Source organism: Rhinoderma darwinii, chromosome 11, assembly GCF_050947455.1.
Source record: "Rhinoderma darwinii isolate aRhiDar2 chromosome 11, aRhiDar2.hap1, whole genome shotgun sequence".
In the NCBI taxonomy this organism is placed as follows: Eukaryota; Metazoa; Chordata; class Amphibia; order Anura; family Rhinodermatidae; genus Rhinoderma; species Rhinoderma darwinii.
This window is the reverse complement of record NC_134697.1, coordinates 70,033,449-70,053,458: the sequence shown is the minus strand read 5'-3', so window position 1 is coordinate 70,053,458 and position 20,010 is coordinate 70,033,449. Positions and strand designations below refer to the sequence as shown.

Below are 20,010 nucleotides of genomic sequence, written 5' to 3'. Positions count from 1 at the left end.
CTGACAAACATCTGCCCATTGAAAGCAATGGGCAGACGTTTGTCTGTTCACACGAGGCGTAATTTACGCGCCGCTGTCAAATGACGGCGCGTAAATAGACGCCCGCATCAAAGAAGTGACCTGTCACTTCTTTGGCCGTAATTGGAGCCGTTATTCATTGACTTCAATGAATAGCAGCGCCAATTAAGTCCGTAATTGACGCGGCGTTCAAGCGCCTGCACATGCCGGTACGGCTGAAATTATGGGGATGTTTTCAGGCTGAAACATCCCCGTAATTTCAGCCGTTACGGACGCCCTCGTGTGAACATACCCTGAATACACTTCATGTTCTGGCTGGAGGTAATGTATATTCATTGTCATGACACATGAGTGTGCTGTGTAAATGAATGGAGAGAAGTGTATGACGCTGATTAGTCACTGATTGGTTAGCGTCATACACTGCTCTGTACAACGCCCACTTGGTCTGAAGTAAAAACACGTCCCCTTGGGCATTAAGAAAGTAATTAGCATAAAACTAAAATCGCTCCTAACGTCGTAAAAATAGATCGTTTTTCTAAATAAAAATCACTGCTGTCACCTACATTACAGCGCCCATCTCCTTATGTAGGAGATTGTCACCAAATTATAAGTGGCCTGAGTCTCTTTAAGATGAGCTTTTCCCTGCTCCCTTCATAGAAATTACAAGGTGGAGTTGGGGTGAGATTGTTCAGCCAACAGTTAGGGTATGTTCACACGTCTTAACAAAATACGTCTGAAATTACGGAGCTGTTTTCAAGCGAGAACACCTCCTGACTTTCAGATGTTTTTACAAGTGCACGCGTTTTTCGCGGCGTCCATTACGGACGTAATTGGAGCTGTTTTTCAATGGAGTCAATGAAAAACGGCTCCAATTACGTCCCAAGAAGTGACATGCACTTCTTTGAGGCGGGCGTCTTTTTACGTGCCGTCTTTTGACAGCGACGCGTAAAATGACACCTCGTCTGAACAGAACATCGTAAGACGCATTGCAAGCAATGGGCAGATGTTTGCAGATGTATTGGAGCCGTCTTTTCAGGCGTAATTCGAGGCGTAAAACGCCCGAATTACGTCTGAAAATAGGCCGTGTGAACATACCCTTAGGGTATGTTCACACACACTAATTACGGACGTAATTCGGGCATTTTTGCCCCGAATTACGTCCAAAAAATGCGCCTCGATAGCGTTGACAAACATCTGCCCATTGAAAGCAATGGGCTGACGTTTGTCTGTTCACACAAGGCGTATATTTACGCGCCGCTGTCAAATGACGGCGCGTAAATAGACGCCCGCGTCAAAGAAGTGACCTGTCACTTCTTGGGGCGTAATTGGAGCCGTTATTCATTGACTCCAATGAAAAGCAGCGCCAATTACGTCCGTAATGGACGCGGCGTTCAAGCGCCTGCACATGCCGTTACGGCTGAAATTACGGGGATGTTTTCTCCTGAAAACATCCCTGTAATTTCAGCCGTTACGGACGCTGCCGTGTGAACATACCCTTACTCTCACTTGTAACCTGCTTAGGTTAAGAAGTCCTGTAAAAATGTTTACTTTTAGATACGCTTTAAATCAGATGCAAAGCTAAACGGAGTAAAATAAAAGTAAAATGTTACTAACAAACAATGTTTGAATGAAGATACGTTAAGGAGGCAATTGTAATCTGGTCAGGTTGAAACCACTTTTAGGGCATGGCCACACGTGGCGGATTTCCTCCGCAACTGTCCGCATCAATTCCGCACCTAATCCGGGTTGCGGATTACGGCTGCGGATCTGCCCAAAATGTGCAGTAAATTGATGCGGACTAGCTGCTGCGGACTGCGGGAAAAGTGCTTCCCTTCTCTCTATCAGTGCAGGATAGAGAGAAGGGACAGCACTTTCCCTAGTGAAAGTAAACGAATTTCATACTTAACGGCCGTTGTCTTGGTGACGCGTCCCTCTTTCGGCATCCAGCCCGACCTCCCTGGATGACGCGCCAGTCCATGTGACCGCTGCAGCCTGTGCTTGGCCTGTGATTGGCTGCAGCCGTCACTTAGACTGAAACGTCATCCTGGGAAGCCGGACTGGAGACAGAAGCAGGGAGTTCTCGGTAAGTATGAACTTCTATTTTTTTACAGGTTGCTGTATATTGGGATCGGTAGTCACTGTCCAGGGGGCAGAAACAGCTACTGCCGATCGCTTAACTCTTTCAGCACCCTGGACAGTGACTATTTACAGACGTCTCCTAGCAACGCTCCCGTCATTACGGGAGCCCCATTGACTTCCTCAGTCTGGCTGTAGACCTAGAAATACATAGGTCCAGCCAGATTGAAGAAATGTCAAGTTAAAAAAGCAAGACGCATCCGCAGCACACATAACATGTGCATGACATCTGCGGACTTCATTGCGGAAATTAGAATCTCCATTGAAGTCAATGGAGAAATTCCGCCATGAGTCCGCCACTGCTCCGCAACAGACAGAGCATGCTGCGGACACCAAATTCCGCTCCGCAGCCTATGCTCCGCAGCGGAATTTTACGCATCGTCTAAACGAACACTGCTAAATTAAAGTGGAAGTCAATGGACAAACGGCTCCGCTGCGGATTAACGCTGCGGAGTGTCCGCAGCCGAATTTAAGTGAAATTCCGCCACGTGTGAACCCAGCCTTACTTGGAACAGGAGTGTAACTTTAGTGGTTGTCCACACGTAACGGATTTGCTGCAGAAATTTTTACACATAAACTGGCCGGCAATGAGCACCATTTTATGCGTTTTTTACTGTGGAAAATAGTGCAAATTTTTGCTGCAGTTTTTTGGGTGCGTTTTCTTATTTTATTTTTTTTTTTAAAGGGCTGTGTGATGGTGACATTTCTGCTTCCTGTGATGATATTTCCACCCCCATGTAAGAAATTCTGCAGCATTTCAGCAGTAAATTACGTGGATGACATTTGTTAAATCACACCCACTTTGCTGCTACTGTATTACGCCGCATATAAATAAAATATGCAGCAAACCCGTTACGTGTGAACAAGCCCTTAGGGGGTGCAGAGGTAGCTGTCGTACTCGCGCTCTGGTGTTCGATGGGTCTCAAAGGCACCCATGTTACATAAGAAGCTATTAAGACCCCATTTACTTCAAGCTTCCAAAAAAATAACTGTGCCATCCCAATAGACTATTATGAGATGCATTTAAACTATACGTCAAACTCTCACTACCTTTTCATGACTTCTACGTTAAACGGCTCCCATAATAGTCTGTGTGTGATGAATGTCACCGTTTGGCTTCCATCACCCTTAGGCTATTATGGTATCAGTTTAACATATGTGACGAAAAGCTATTGAAAAGTTCATGACATAAATTTTAATGGATTCCTGTTTCGCATGTCAAACAGTGGCTTTCAACACGTATGGACTATTCTGGGATACGGCTCAACTTATATGTCATAAGCTCTCATGACCGTTTCATGACGTGAAGAGAAGGAAAACTGCAGCACACTTGTATTGAAGGTATCAAAAAAAGGCACAAGAAGTTTATTTCACCATAAGGGTATGTTCACACGCAATGACCAGAAACGTCTGAAAATACGGATCTGTTTTCAGGCAAAAAACGCTCCTGATTTTCAGACGTTTTTTTAACAACTCGCGTTTTTTACGGCCGTTTTTGGAGCTGTTTTTCAATGGAGTCAATGAAAAACACCTCCAAAAACATCCCGAGAAGTGTCCTGCACTTCTTTTGACGAGCCGTGATTTTACGAGCTGTATTTTTGACAGTGACGCGTAAAATAAAGGCTTGTGGGAACAGAACATCGTAAATCCCATTGCAAGCAATGGGCAGATGTTTGTAGGCGTAATGGAGATGTTTTTTCAGGCGTAATTTGAGGTGTAAAATGCCCGAATTACTTCTGAAAACACTGCGTGTGAACATACCCTTACAGCGACGTTTGGACCCTAATGTGGGTCTTTTTCAATTTCTTTTTTGATATCTTCAATACAAGTGTGCTGCAGTTTTCCTTTTCTTGATGTCTGTTCGGAGTTATTAGGCTACGACTGATGTGCTGCTGCTCTCTTTTCTTCTACTTTTCATGACGTATACGTTAAATGGATCCTAAAAACGCTTTTGGGTAATGGATGCCAGTGTTAGTAATTTCAGTACGGGACAGTAGTTCCAAGGAGAGGCAGGGACTCCTAGCGTCGTACATAACTATGATGCTAGGAGCCCGGCTCCCTGCAGTGTGTTCGGTCCGGGACTTGCGGCCGAAATACGTTCCGTCCTTTACGGAACGAACATGCTCGTGTGAATCCAGCCTTAGGCTTCATTCACATCAGCGTCAGGGCTTCAGTCGACTACGGTATTCATCCCGTCAAAACAACGGAACCCTTGCACAACGGAGACAAACTGAAACCATTGGCACCCGATCCGTCACTATTGAAATCCGTTCTGACGGAAAGCTCCGACGTAACGTCGGAAAGGAGCCCTGACGCAGATGTGAACATGGCCTTACAAGATGACTTCAAAATAATTGGAAAGAAAATAGACTAAGGCCTCATTCACACGACAGGGTCCGAGTGTCGGCCGGGGAAATCGTCCGTTTTTGGCCGATTTTTTCCCGACCGGTTTGTATCCGTTCCGGGCCGTGTTGCCATTTTTACTTGCCGGTTTGGACCCGATTTGCATCAGTTTTTTCCCCTGTCCGTTTTAAAATCGGATGAATTTCATTTAAATTTGTTGCCACACACAGCCCTTTGTAGATAATGCCACCCAGCCCCCTGGTAGGTGATGCCACCCAGCCCCCTGGTAGGTGATGCCACCCAGCCCCCTGGTAGGTGATGCCACCCAGCCCCCTGGTAGGTGATGCCAGCCAGCCCCCTGGTAGGTGATGCCAGCCAGCCCCCTGGTAGGTGATGCCAGCCAGCCCCCTGGTAGGTGATGCCAGCCAGCCCCCTGGTAGGTGATGCCAGCCAGCCCCCTGGTAGGTGATGCCAGCCAGCCCCCTGGTAGGTGATGCCAGCCAGCCCCCTGGTAGGTGATGCCAGCCAGCCCCCTGTAGGCGATGCCACCCTGCCCCCTGTAGGCGATGCCACCCAGTCCCCTGTAGGTTGCACTTCGCTCTAAAAAATTTTTTAATAAGTGATCAGAAAGTTGTATCTAATAAAAAATGGTACCAATAAAAACTACAACTCGCCCTGCAAAAAATAAACCCAGACACCGCTCGATCCATGGTAAAATAAAAAAGTTATGGCTCTCAGAATGTGGTGAAACAAAACTATTTTTTTTTTCCAGTAGTAAAATATAAAAAAAACTACATACATTTTGGTATCACCGTAATCACAATGAGCCGCAGAATAAAGTTAAGTTGTCATTTTTACTACGCGGTGAAAGCTGTAAAAACAAAAATACAATGTGGGAATCATATTTATTTTATTTTTTTTCCATTTTCAGCCGGCAAAGAATTTTTTTTTCAGTTTCCCAGTACATTATACGGTACTTTAAATGGTGCCATTAGAAACTACAATGCTCCCCGCAAAAAAAAAATAAGCCCTCTCACTACTCTATTAACGGAAAAATGAAAAAAAGTTGTTTTTTTTGGGACGCGGAGAGTGAAAACAAAAGGCTTGGTCCTTAAGGGGTTAAACACGCTAACTTGAGAAGCGATACACTGAAAATTTGGGATACTGTAATCCCAGTCCACTGTGATTGGCCTAGGCACTGCAATCTTGTCATACTAAAAAAGTGGTTTGTGTTAAGTGGTCTAAGCTACCTCAGATAAACTTACATGTTCGGGACTTTATATGTTTTAAATCTACTACCCTGGAAAATCCGCTTGTTTAAGACAAGGCAAACCTGTGTGTTTGGGACGAAGTTCATTGTAGATCTGGGAGATTGAAAACCTGTTTGTAGCAATTGGTCTGTGCATCTTAACTGAAATCTGAAGTGCTTGGACCTGGTGCACTGGAAATATGGCATTCTGAAAAACCGACCTGTGTTAATCCGCAAATGTACTGAAATCGATGTCTATGTGTACGGGAGCAGATACGTTGCAAAACATTTGGGGTCGTGTATCTGACTAAAGAGCTTTAATTAAATCTTGTGTACTCAGGAGTTTGTGTACTGCAAATCTGGGATACTGATAAAGTGGTCTGTGGTGACCGGCCTACGTACTGCATGCAATATCTGTGTATTCTAAACTAGATATACTTGAGCCAAACGGGGTGATGCCGCAAATAAAAAAAAACTGGACGAAGGGACAGATAGAAGTGCTAGTGGGGGTATGTCATCAACTTCAACCGAGCTGGATACATTTTTATGTTCATAATCGCAATCTCCTATGGGGAGCAAAATTTGGCGGCCCAAAGAAAGTGGTAGCAGAAAATCTAAGTCCAAATGCTGCGTTACCAGTGGTCTTACGGGAGTCAGTGGGAGCAGTACAACCCGAAGTAGGGAAGCCAGTTGTGTCGGGAATATCGACCTTGAAAAAAAAAATGGAAGAGGCAAATGGAAGTTCTTATGAATAATAATAATTTAACCGGTTAAGGACTAGGCTGTTTTACAGCTAAATGACCAGAGCAAATTTCACAATTTTGCTATGCGCTTCTTTAGATGACTATAACTCAGCAGGTGAATAAAGTTCATCTTTGAATTTTACACTCTTTTTAAAGGACAGATAGGGCTTTGTTTTAGTGGCATTTGTCAGTATATATCATTTTTTTTTTCTTTCTCTAAAGTGGGCAAAATTGGAAAAAAATGCAAGAATTTAACAATTGCGTCGGTTTATGCTAGCGTTTTTCACACACGGTATGGACCACGGACAAAATTCATCTCCTTTCACGTTCTTCCACTTCTCCCGTGCATGGGGATACCAAATATGTGTGCCTTATTCGCTGTGCGGGCATGTGCCAGGGCTTGGCATAAAAGGAGGCTTTTTGGCCTTTTCGGTCCAGGAATTTTGCATTTGATTTTATAGCCGTATACTGTTTTCTGGGGGGCCTAATGCTGCTGAAACATTAGAAACACCCCATAAATTACTTCATTCACACAATTAGACCCCACAAGGTTTCCTTCAAGGGGTTTATCATATTTTTAGCAAGTCCAGTTTTCTTCTGAAAGTTTCTTGAATAAGATGGAACAAAATAAAATCAGCACTTTTTTAGCAAATGCGTCAGTTTAGGCTAGTATTTTTCACACACGGTATAGACCACGGCCAAAATTCATCTCCTTTCACGTTCTTCCACTTCCGTGCATGGGGATACCAAATATGTGTGCCTTATAAGCTGTGCGGGCATGTGCCAGGGCTTGGCATAAAAGGAGGCTTTTTGGCCTTTTCGGTCCAGGAATTTTGCATTTGATTTTAGAGCCGCATACTGTTTTCTGGGGGGCCTAATGCTGCTGAAACATTAGAAACACCCCATAAATGACTTCATTCACACAAGTAGACCCCACAAGGTTTCCTTCAAGGGGTTTATCATATTTTTAGACAGTCCAGTTTTCTTCTGAAAGTTTCTTGAATAAGATGGATCAAAATAAAATTAGCAATTTTTTAGCAAATGCGTCAGTTTATACCAGCATTTTTCACACACGGTATAGACCACGGTCAAAATTAATCTCCGTTCACATTCTGCCACTTCTCCCGTGCACGGGGATACCAAATATGTGTGTCTTATTTATCACATAGAGAAGTAGGAGGGCGGAGGATAGAAGAAGATTATTTCACAAATCGCTTTTTTTCAAAGCTGGTTTTACAAAACTCAACAGAGTTTCTATAACACTTCCAAAATATCTGCTCTTGAAGCAGAAATCTCAAAATATTCATCTAGGGGTATAATGGGAATTTATTTTTTGGGGTTTTCTAAAATAAGAAATTGCAGGTTAATGCAAATGGAGCTCTCCAGCAGATGAACTTTAGAAAACATGCAAACATGACATCCACCCCCCACCCATTCCCTCCCTCACCCTTGGAGTAAAATCAGGGGAAAAATAAAAACGTAATGTAGGGCAAATATATTTTCAACAAATTAACTAAAATCTAATAATTCAGAACAGTGTGGTATTTTTTAAAACATGGCTCAATGCACAGGCCTGGTTGTGAGGGACATGAGGGACAGAAATATCGGGAATCTTTGCGGTGCCCGTCTTTTCTGCAGACGCGGCACTTTTTCTGTGGGTTGCTTCTGGTTGCTGTTGGGGGAATCCGACTGATGAAGTGTCTTTCAGTCAGTCGCGTGACATCCTCAGACTGGGGGCATTCTCGGGTGTCCTGAACATCAAAAATGAGGCCTTCAATAATTTTTTCCTGGAAATCCAGGTATGTGTCTCTGCCTCTGTTTTTTTTGTAGAGCACAAATGAGTTGTGGATGGCCACCTGTAACAAATAAATGGCCACCTTTTTGTACCAGGTTTTAGTTTTGCGTTTTACTAAATAGGGCTGTAAAACCTGGTCGCTTAAATCCACCCCCCCCATGTACTTGTTATATTCGGACACGCTCACTGGTTTGTGCTTGTCCAATGTTGCCCCTCTTTCCCTCACTGCCACTGTTCCTGCGGTATGAATCGTGCTTAGCACATACACATCTTTGCGATCCCTGAACTTGACCGCCAGCAATTCTTCAGATGCATAAGCACAGGAGTCCCCCTTTACCATGCGCTTCCCCACTAATTGCTGTGGAAAACAAATTCGGTTTTTGCGCATGGTACCACATGCCACAGTCCTTGCAGCATGCAAATGCCTAAACAGGGGCACACTCGAATAAAAATTATCACAGTACAGGTGGTACCCCTTGTGAAGCAGAGGCTGCATTATCTCCCACACAATCTTACTGCTGGTGGAAAGATCAGGGGGGCATCCAGGAACATTTATTGTGCGGTCCCGCCCTTCATAAATCCTGAAGACGGTGGTATATCCTGACCCGCTTTCACACAATTTGTAGAGCTTAACGCCATATCTTGCCCTTTTGGAAGGTAGATATTGGCGAAAGCTAAGTCTGCCATGAAAGTTGAGGAGGGATTCGTCCACACTTACATTCTGCTCAGGGGTGTAGAGTTGCAGAAATAAATTATTCAGGGAATTTATTAGCGGTCTTATTTTGAACAACCGATCCCGGTTTGCATCGGTACTTGGGGGGGCCTGTGCGTTGTCATTGAAGTGGAGGAACCTCATTATTGTCTCATAACGAGACCTGGGCATTACTGCAGAATATACTGGGGTGGCTTGGGCGGGTCTTGTTGACCAGTAAGACCTAATGGAGGGCTTTTTGACAATACCCATATTTAGGGTGAGCCCCAAAAAATTTTTTAATTCCTGCAAATTGGTGGGCGTCCAATCTCTGGCATGGGTGGATGAAGGTTTCTGCCTTATATATTGAGTGGCATATAAATTTGTTTCGTGGACAATCTGATTTAGGATGTCGTCCGTTATAAATAAATGTAAGTAATCCATTTGGACAAAATTTGTATTGTCCACGGTTATGCCAGGAGTGGCCGTAAATCCGTGGATTCTAGGCCCAAAAGATGAGGCAGGTGCCCATACAAGAGCCTGGACTGGAGGGACCAGGCTGTCCCGTGCTACAGCGCTACTTGGCCCTGCGCTTTCATGTTCTGCAGTTTCGACGGCATCAGGGACAACGTCCCCTGAAGATGAACCTGAAGTGACGCTGTCATCGTCACTACCTAAAACAGGTTCCATCTCGGACGCCATCTCTGATGCGGTCTCCGACTCAGACCACAGGATGGCGTATGCCTCCTCGGCGCTAAACAACTTCCTCGCCATAACGTAACTAACACTAACACTAACTAAACAAATTTTATTTTTTTTTATTTTTTTTATAAAACACACAAACTAACTGCTATATATATCTACACTACCGCTAACAAAAAAATAAACCGCTATTGCTATATATATTATATATATGTGGATATATATATAATTATATACTCCCTACCTGCCTATTCTAATAGAATAAAAGAAAGAAAGGTAGATAGATAGATTGTATAGATAGATAGAAATCTATCTATACAGAGAATGTTTTAGAGTGTAACTGTATTTTTTTGTAACTGTAACTGTAATCTTTTGGCAGCAATTCTCCCGAGTCTCTTCTTCTCCTCAAACTGAAACAATGTTTGAGGAGAAGAAAAGAGGCAGGAGATTTACTGCCAGAAAAGTCAAAATAAAACAAATGTGGTCGCTGTGATAGGTTTTCACAGCGACCACATGATCAGGGACCATCAGATTAGTCCCTGATACTCTGCCCAGTGCCCAGAGCTGTTGGTAACAGCGTGGGCACAGGGCTGTGTGCACGCGATCGCGTGCACACTGTTTTATAAGCAGGAATGCATGTGATCGCTGTGATTGGTTGTCACAGCGACCACATGTTCAGGGACCATCAGATTGGTCCCTGATACTCTGCCCAGTGCCCAGAGCTGTTGGTAACAGCGAGGGCACAGGGCTGTGTGCACGCGATCGCGCGTGCACAGTCTCTGAAGTGCGGCCGTATATATACTATACGCCGGACTTTAGAGACCCTGACTGCTGGCCGTATATTTACGGCCAGCGGTCGGGAACCTGTTAAAACTGTAATGACAGGGATAGGGAAACAGACAAGTGAGCCCTAATCTACCCTACACTCAGTCCCTGCCTACTTGCAACAACCCGCCCTAGGCGACGGGGTACAACTGGGCGACGGTCCCTACACTCAGTAAGTGCACGACAGACGACCAGACAAGGAAACACAGAACAAAGGGAAACGGGGCAGTTGCCCACGGCAACACCGTGAGCAGCAAGAGTAGTAAACGAGCCGAGTCAAACCAGGAGAGTACGTGGTGCCAAACGCAGAGCAGGAGAGTAGTCAGTAAGCCAGGGTCAATACGAAGCAGGGACAAGTAGCTCTAGAAGCTGCAGCAGGGCCAGGAAACCAACAGAGAAGAATCACAAGCAAGGAGGAACAGGAAAGGCAGGTATAAATAGACAGAGGGCGAGAGCTAGCTCCGTCTGGCCAGGCTGTGATAGGCTCTCCCACTCCTAAGCCTGCCATCCTGAGTGGTGGAAGATGGAGTCAGTCTCAGAGACATAGAAGCAGGTGCAGACTGATTACCTATGGGCGTGGATACAGAAGCTGTGCCTGGCAGATCCTTAACAGTACCCCCTCCTTTTATGAGGGGCCACCGGACCCTTTCTAGATGGACCTGGTTTATTGGGGAAACGAAGGTGGAACCTCCTGACCAATACCCCAGTGTGAACATCCCGGGCGGGTACCCAAGTCCTCTCCTCAGGCCCGTATCCTCTCCAATGGACCAGGTACTGGAGGGAGCCTTGGGCTATCTTGCTGTCCACAATCTTGGCCACCTCGAATTCTACGCCCTCAGGTGTGAGAACGGGGACAGGAGGTTTCCTCGAGGGAGCCAAGGACGGGGAGCAGCGTTTAAGGAGGGAGGCATGAAACACGTCGTGTACTCGAAAAGATGGGGGCAACTCCAGTCGGAAGGAGACAGGATTGAGAACTTCAATGACCTTGTACGGCCCTATAAACCGGGGAGCAAAGTTCTTGGACGGGACTTTAAGGCGCAAGTTCTTAGACGATAGCCACACCAGATCCCCGACCATAAACAAGGGGTTAGCAGAACGTCTTCTATCTGCCTGAGTTTTTTTGTATGCTCTGGGACGCCTCTAGGTTCTTCTGAACCTGGGCCCAGACTGTGCACAGTTCCCGATGAATGACCTCTACCTCGGGATTGTTGGAACTACCAGGTGAAACGGAGGAAAACCATGGATTAAACCCAAAATTACAGAAAAAGGGGGAGACCCCTGATGAGTTACTGACCCGGTTATTAAGGGAAAATTCGGCGAGGGGAATGAATGAGACCCAATCATATTGACAGTCAGAGATAAAACACATTAAATATTGTTCTAGAGACTGATTAGTCCTCTCAGTTTGGCCATTAGTTTCAGGATGGAAGGCAGAGGAGAAGGACAGATCAATCTCCAACTTTTTACAGAAGGCTCTCCAAAACAAAGAAACAAATTGTACCCCTCTGTCAGAAACAATATAGACAGGGACCCCATGGAGACGCAGGATGTGTTTGACAAACAAGGTAGCTAACGTCTTAGCATTGGGTAGTTTTTTGAGGGGCACAAAGTGGCACATCTTACTGAAGCGGTCTACTACAACCCACATCACCGACTTGCCTTGAGATGGAGGCAAATCGGTGATAAAATCCATGGAGATATGGGTCCAAGGTCTCTGGGGAATGGGCAAAGAACATAGTAAGCCTGCTGGTCGGGACCTGGGAGTCTTGGACCTAGCACAAACCTCACAAGCAGCGACGTAGGCCTTAACGTCTTTAGGCAACCCAGGCCACCAATAGTTTCTGGCAATGATGTGCTTGGTACCCAGGATGCCTGGATGACCAGATAGTGCGGAGTCATGATTTTCCCTAAGTACCCTTAGCCGGAATTGCAGGGGAACAAACAGCTTGTTCTCAGGAAGGTTCCCGGGAGCTGAACCTTGATCAGCAGCAATTTCAGAGACTAAATCAGAATCAATAGAGGAAATGATTATACCTGGAGGCAAAATACAAGCAGGATCTTGGCTGGCCATGAAGCTACGCGACAGTGCATCAGCCTTAATATTTTTAGACCCAGCCCTATAGGTAACCAAAAAATTTAATCTGGTAAAAAATAACGCCCATCGAGCTTGTCTCGGGTTTAGCCTCCAGGCCGATTCTAAGAAAACCAGATTCTTGTGGTCGGTAAGGACCGTTACCTGGTGCCTAGCCCCCTCCAGGAAGTGGCGCCACTCTTCAAATGCCCATTTAATGGCTAAGAGTTCGCGGTTGCCAATATCATAGCTGCTCTCTGTGGGCGAAAACATCCTGGAGAAGTAGGCACAGGGGCGCAGATGGGTGAGGGAACTGGTACCCCGGGACAAGACAGCCCCCACTCCCACCTCGGACGCGTCAACCTCCACGATAAATGGCTCCATTTGGTTGGGCTGAACCAACACCAGGGCCGAGATAAAGCACTTCTTAAGGGCCTCAAAAGCCTGGACAGCCTCAGGAGGCCAGTGGAGGAAATCAGCACCCTTGCGAGTGAGGTCCGTAAGAGGTTTAGCGATGACCGAGAAGTTAGCAATTAATCTCCTGTAATAATTAGCGAACCCCAAGAAGTACTGTAACGCCTTCAGGGAGGCAGGTTGGACCCATTCCGCCACAGCCTGGACCTTGGCGGGGTCCATGCAGAATTCATGAGGAGTGAGGATTTGACCCAAAAATGGTATCTCCTGCACCCCAAACACACATTTTTCGGTCTTCGCAAACCGTTTGTTTTCCCGAAGGACCTGGAGCACCTTCCTGACATGCTCAATGTGGGAGGACCAGTCCTTGGAAAACACCAGTATGTCATCAAGGTACACTACAATGAAATTCTGGAAGACCGCGGGAGCATTACACAACCCAAAGGGCATGACGAGGTATTCGAAATGACCTTCGGGCGTGTTAAACGCAGTCTTCCACTCATCCCCCTCTTTGATGCGGATAAGGTTATATGCCCCCCGTAGTTCAAACTTAGAGAACCATTGGGCCCCCTGAACCTGATTAAAGAGATCAGGAATCAAAGGAAGGGGATACTGGTTCCTTACAGTGACCTTATTCAAGTTACGGTAGTCAATGCATGGCCTAAGACCACCATCCTTCTTCCCTACAAAGAAGAAGCCAGCACATACAGGAGAAAAAGGAGGGGCGAATGTAACCCTTGGCCAGGCATTCCTAGATATACTCTCTCATGGCTTCACGTTCGGGACAAGAGAGATTAAATATCCTACCCTTAGGGAGCTTAGCTTCTGGTACCAATTCAATTGCGCAATCGTATTCTCTATGAGGAGGTAACACTTCGGAGGCCTCCTTAGAGAAAACATCAGCGAAGTCCTGAACAAACTCAGGTAGCGTGTTCACCTCCTCAGGGGGAGAAATAGAATTAACAGAAAAACATGACGTCAAGCATTCATTACCCCATTTGGTAAGCTCCCCAGTATTCCAGTCAAACGTGGGATTATGCAACTGCAACCAGGGAAGGCCTAAAACCAAATCGGACGATAATCCCTGCATCAACAGTACAGAGCACTGCTCCAAATGCATGGAGCCAACAAGGAGTTCAAAAACAGGGGTATGCTGTGTAAAATAACCATTAGCAAGAGGAGTGGAGTCGATACCCACTACCGGGACAGGTTTAGGCAAATCAATCAAAGGCATAGCTAGAGACATAGCAAATTCCACAGACATGATATTAGCAGACGACCCTGAATCCACGAAGGCACTGCCGGTAGCAGACCTACCACCAAAAGAGACCTGAAAGGGAAGCAAGATTTAATTAAGTTTCATATTTACGGGAAATACCTGTGCGCCCAAGTGACCTCCCCGATGATCACTTAGGCGCGGAAGTTTTCCGGCTGCTTATTCTTACGCCTAGGACAGGTGTTCACCTGATGCTTGTCATCCCCACAATAGAAGCAGAGACCATTCTTCCTGCGGAACTCTCTACATTGTTGGGGGGACACAGAGGCCCCGAGTTGCATAGGTACCTCAGAGTCTTCCGTGGAAGAGCAAAGCAACGGGACCTCGGGAGGCATCATGGGGGAGTCAGAGGGGAAAACACAAAAACGTTCACGTTGTCGTTCCCTGAGACGTCGGTCAAGTCGTACAGCTAAAGCCATAACCTGGTCTAGGGAGTCAGAAGAGGGATAGCTAACTAGCAGGGCGGGAGCTAGCTCCATCTGGCCAGGCTGTGGTAGGCTCTCCCACTCCTAAGCCTGCCATCCTGAGTGGTGGAAGATGGAGTCAGTCTCACAGACATAGAAGCAGGTGCAGACTGATTACCTATGGGCGTAGATACAGAAGCTGTGCCTGGCAGATCCTTAACAGCTGGTGTATATTTTTTTTCTTCCCCCGTTGTTTTTTTTTTTTATATTCTAACATTACAAATAATAGTTTAATACTAATTCCTTATACATGATGGATAGATGGCTAATCTTTTATGACTGAATCCATACTAAAAGATGTATATATTTAAAACTCTACTTTTTTGTTTTTAGAACAGGTGGCAGCTGTGGCTGGAGGCGTGGTAGGGGCAGTACTTTTGTTGCTTCTGATTGCCATTGGTATCTACATTTTATGGAGGAATCGGTGCATTGGACCATCCTATGAAGAACTGCTGAATGTGAGCACACCGACACACACAGAAACCATTGGAGTTGACCACAGTGTTTCGCCAGCCAAGGACACTGGGTGAGGCACTTCTCTGTGATCCTACTGAGGTTTGTCATATGGACATATTGTGTAATGTGTTGCTTTTTTATATAGATGCAGAAATTGATTATATGAATTTTAACGTTATTTTTTTAATTTACATATAATTATTATTTTATTTTTTTTATCAGGGATGTTCGTATATTTGTTCATTATTATTTAACCTTAGAATTTTTGCAAGAATAATTCAAATTATGGATAATCTTATATGTGCTTGAGGATTATCCCAAATTTTGTACAAATCTCACCACATATTCAAAACACACCCAAAAAGGCTCACAAGGTTATGTGCATTTTTTTTTAAAAAATAAAAAAAATTATTGATTCAATGCATCTAAAATAAAAAAATTAAGCAACTAAACAAAGTCTTGATTAAATGAAAAGATTATGGGTCATTAGATTATGGGTCAATCCCTGGTAAATTGGTGGGTTAGGGATCATTCAGATGAGCGTGTATGTCGTCCGTGTGACGGTCGTTAAAACAACGGCCGTCACCCGGACTCCTGTATTTCAATGGTGTGAAGGGTCCGTGAAAAAAATAGGACCCGTCCTTATTTTCCTGCGTGTCACGCATCTCTCCGTAGACTCTAGTCTATGGGGGATCCGTGACAACGCGTCCCGCACGGGTGAACCTAGGACGTGAAAAACTGCCACCCCTCCCAAAATATATAATATGGCCTGATGAAGATGCATTGAAACGCGTAGCCTTATTAATAAATTAAACTTTTATTACTCTTACTCTGACGTGATTTTATTCAGTTCATGTATTGAAACATCATACTCAGTGCAGCAGCGCCCTTAGAGACTCTCTCTTTTCCTGCATCCCCACAAAATATAGAATAAAAACTGATCAAAAAGTCCCATATACCCCAAAATAGTACCAATAAAAACTACAAGCCCTTACACAGCTTTTTTGACTTAAAAATAAAAAATTTACGGCTCTCAGAATATGGTGACACAAAAAATAAATTTAGTTTTAAAAACAAGTGATTTTTATTGTGCACACGCTGCAAAACATAAAAAAACGATACACATATGGTATGGCCGTAATCGTGCCAACCCGCAGAATAAAGTAAAACTGTAATTTTTAGCGCATAATGAACGCCGTAAGAAATAAAGAATTGAAAACGTTAAAATCACTTTTTTTTTTTTTTTTGTCACCTTCGCTCTAAATAAAATGTAATAAGTGATCAAAAAATTGTACCAATAAAAACGACAGCTTGTCCCGCCAAAAATAAGCCCTGACACCGCGCCATTGATGGAAAAATAAAAAAGTTATGGCGTTTGGAAGGCGGGAGTGAAAAACTATAAAAAAAAAATAAGTTATGGCTCTCAGAATGTGTTGATACGAAACAATAATATTTTTTTTAACAAATAGTTGTTTCTCTGTAAAAGTTGTAAAATCTCTATACATCTGGTATCACCGTAATTGTATTGACCAGCAGAATAACGTTAAGTTGTAGTTTTTACTGCACGGTGAAAGCGGTAAAAACGAAACCCAAAAAACAATGGAGGAATCTTAGTTTTTTCCAAATTTACTCAAGTCTTTTTAGCATTGTTTAGTAGTCCCCAATTGGGGATTTGAACCAGCGGTTGTCAGTCACAAATGCATTGCAGTATATTGTAACTTTTTCTGGCTCCTAGCAGGGCTTAGCAGAAGCAGAAAGAAGGCAGACCTGGGGCTCTTCATTAAACCCCCGGGCTGCCATGACAATCATCATCACCCAGCGATCACTGGGGAGGGATGGGCTGTCGGAGGGGGCCGTCCCCCTGTTTCTAATGGCTTAGATGCTGTGGTCACTATTGACCTTGGCATCTAAGTGGTTAATCGGCAAGGATCAAAGCTCTCTCTGTTCTTGGCCATTAGTGCGAGGTGTCAGCTGTAATGCACAGCTGAAACCCGCAGCATATGGATTTTAAAAGGCTATACACCCGACGCGCGTTTCGTCGGCATTCCGGCTACCTCTAGGGGTCCGGAATGCTGGCGAAACGCGCGTCGGGTGTATAGCCTTTTAAAATCCAATGTAATAGGTCCATCTTTCTATCTAAACTATCTGCAATTGACATCTTAATAAAATATGCCCGCAATCTGTTTTCACACGCCGCCTCTGCCTCTAGCAAGGTGAGCGGTGTGAGCGAGATCAACCGTCTCAATAGACACTGTCAGGTGATCTCACTGACAGCTGAGAACTCACCCATTACTGGTGGAGGCTCAGTCAGGTCAGCGGCACACACAATCTATTTAGCCCGGGAACATCACTGTGTTGCTGCCTGTCGTCTCTCCCGTCTCCGGCGGTGTGGACGATAAGACACTGATTCAGTGTCTATAACCTGGCAACAGCATCTAATACAGAGTGCATGCATAACATCGCACTCGAGATATAGGCTACTACGCTGCTGCTATAGCTCCCATACAGCTCATTTTAGAGCAATCAACATATTTATAGAATCCAATTTTATTATATGGGAATAGGAATACAGGCAATTTAAAATACTTTGAGTACGATTCACCCTAGAATAAATAAACAAGGTGACACTCTGATACACACACTGTCTACCCTTGTAATCTATACTGACATTCCTATTAGTAATGTTAATGGGTAGCCTTTGCAATACTGCCACTGCATGTGTAAAGGCTCTGCCAGGCACAACTTCTGTGTATACTCCCATAGGTAATCAGTCTGCACCTGAGTCTGTGTCTCTGAGACTGACTCCATCTTCCACCACTCAGGATGGCAGGCTTAGGAGTGGGAGAGCCTATCGCAGCCTGGCCAGACGGAGCTAGCTCCCGCCCTCTGTCTTTTTATACCTGCCTTTCCTGTTCCTCCTTTGCTTGTGATTCTTCTCGTGTGGTTTCCTGGCCCAGCTACAGCTTCTGACTATTTGATCCTGCTCCATACTGACCCTGGCTTACTGACTACTCTCCTGCTCTGCGTTTGGTACCTCGTGCACTGCTGGTTTTGACTCGGCTCGTTCACCATTCTTGTTGACTTTTCTCTCCTTTCGGGAGAGTTGTAGGCTCTACTTCCGCTTAAAGTCTCATTCCTCAGGTTCTGAGAGCCAGCGGGTGGGTATAATTTATGTCCCGGCTCCAGGAAGGGCCCCAAGAGTGGGCCTTCTCCTTGGCTCCTGACGCCCCTGAACTTTCCTCCGTTGATCGTTTCTTTTCTGCTCTCGGACTCATTTATGACGAGACTGACAGGACTGCCTTTGCCGAGAGTCAGCTGGTGACCTTACGTCAGGGTAAGAGACCTGTTGAGGAGTATTTTTCTGACTTTAGGAAGTGGTGCGTAGCTTCTCGGTGGAATGACCCTGCCTTAAGGTGCCAGTTTAGGTTGGGTCTGTCGAACACCCTGAAAGACCTGCTCGTTAGCTATCCCTCTTCTGACTCCCTAGACCAGGTTATGGCTTTAGCGGTACGACTTGACCGACGTCTCAGGGAACGACAGCTTGAACGTTTTTGTGTTTTCCCCTCTGACTCCCCCATGATGCCTCCCGAGGTCCCGCTGCTTCGCTCTTCCACGGAAGACTCGGAGGTACCTATGCAACTCGGGGCCTCCGTGTCCCCCCGACAACGTAGAGAGTTCCGCAGGAAGGATGGTCTCTGCTTCTATTGTGGGGATGACAAGCATCAAGTGAACACCTGTCCTAGGTGTAAGAATAAGCAGCCGGAAAACTTCCGCGCCTAAGTGATCATCGGGGAGGTCACTTGGGCGCACAGGTATTTCCCGCAAATATGAAACGTAATAACATTTTGCTTCCCTTTTCAGGTCTCTTTTGGTGGTAGGTCTGCTACCGGCAGTGCCTTCGTGGATTCAGGGTCTTCTGCTAATATCATGTCTGTGGAATTTGCTATGTCTCTAGCTATGCCTTTGATTGATTTGCCTAAACCTGTCCCGGTAGTGGGTATCGACTCCACTCCTCTTGCTAATGGTTATTTTACTCAGCATGCCCCTGTTTTCGAACTCCTTGTTGGCTCCATGCATTTGGAGCAGTGCTCTGTACTGTTGATGCAGGGATTATCTTCCGATTTGGTTTTAGGCCTTCCCTGGTTGCAGTTGCATAATCCCACGTTTGACTGGAATACTGGGGAGCTTAACAAATGGGGTAATGAATGCTTGACGTCATGTTTTTCTGTTAATTCTATTTCTCCCCCTGAGGAGGTGAACACGCTACCTGAGTTTGTTCAGGACTTCGCTGATGTTTTCTCTAAGGAGGCCTCCGAAGTGTTACCTCCTCATAGAGAATACGATTGCGCAATTGAATTGGTACCAGGAGCTAAGCTCCCTAAGGGTAGGATATTTAATCTTTCTTGTCCCGAACGTGAAGCCATGAGAGAGTATATCCAGGAATGCCTGGCCAAGGGTTACATTCGCCCCTCTACTTCTCCGGTAGGTGCTGGCTTCTTCTTCGTAGGGAAGAAGGATGGTGGTCTTAGGCCATGCATTGACTACCGTAACTTCAATAAGGTCACTGTAAGGAACCAGTATCCCCTTCCTTTGATTCCTGATCTCTTTAATCAGGTTCAGGGGGCCCAATGGTTCTCTAAGTTTGATCTACGGGGGGCGTATAACTTTATCCGCATCAAAGAGGGGGATGAGTGGAAGACTGCGTTTAACACGCCCGAAGGTCATTTTGAATACCTCGTCATGCCCTTTGGGTTGTGTAATGCTCCTGCGGTCTTCCAGAATTTCATAAATGAGATTTTGAGAGATTACCTGGGGGTATTTCTTGTA

At 45.3% G+C, this 20,010-nt stretch overlaps 1 protein-coding gene across 1 annotated transcript in view; it reads left to right on the top strand.

Moving 5' to 3' along the window:
* LOC142662966 (synaptotagmin-15-like) overlaps nucleotides 1-20,010 on the top strand; it is a 71,747-nt gene that overhangs the window by 9,933 nt on the left and 41,804 nt on the right. Inside the window, exon 2 of the mRNA XM_075841259.1 lies at nucleotides 15,061-15,253. Within this exon, the coding sequence (XP_075697374.1) occupies nucleotides 15,061-15,253 (193 nt within the window). The remainder of the gene's footprint in view (nucleotides 1-15,060; nucleotides 15,254-20,010) is intronic.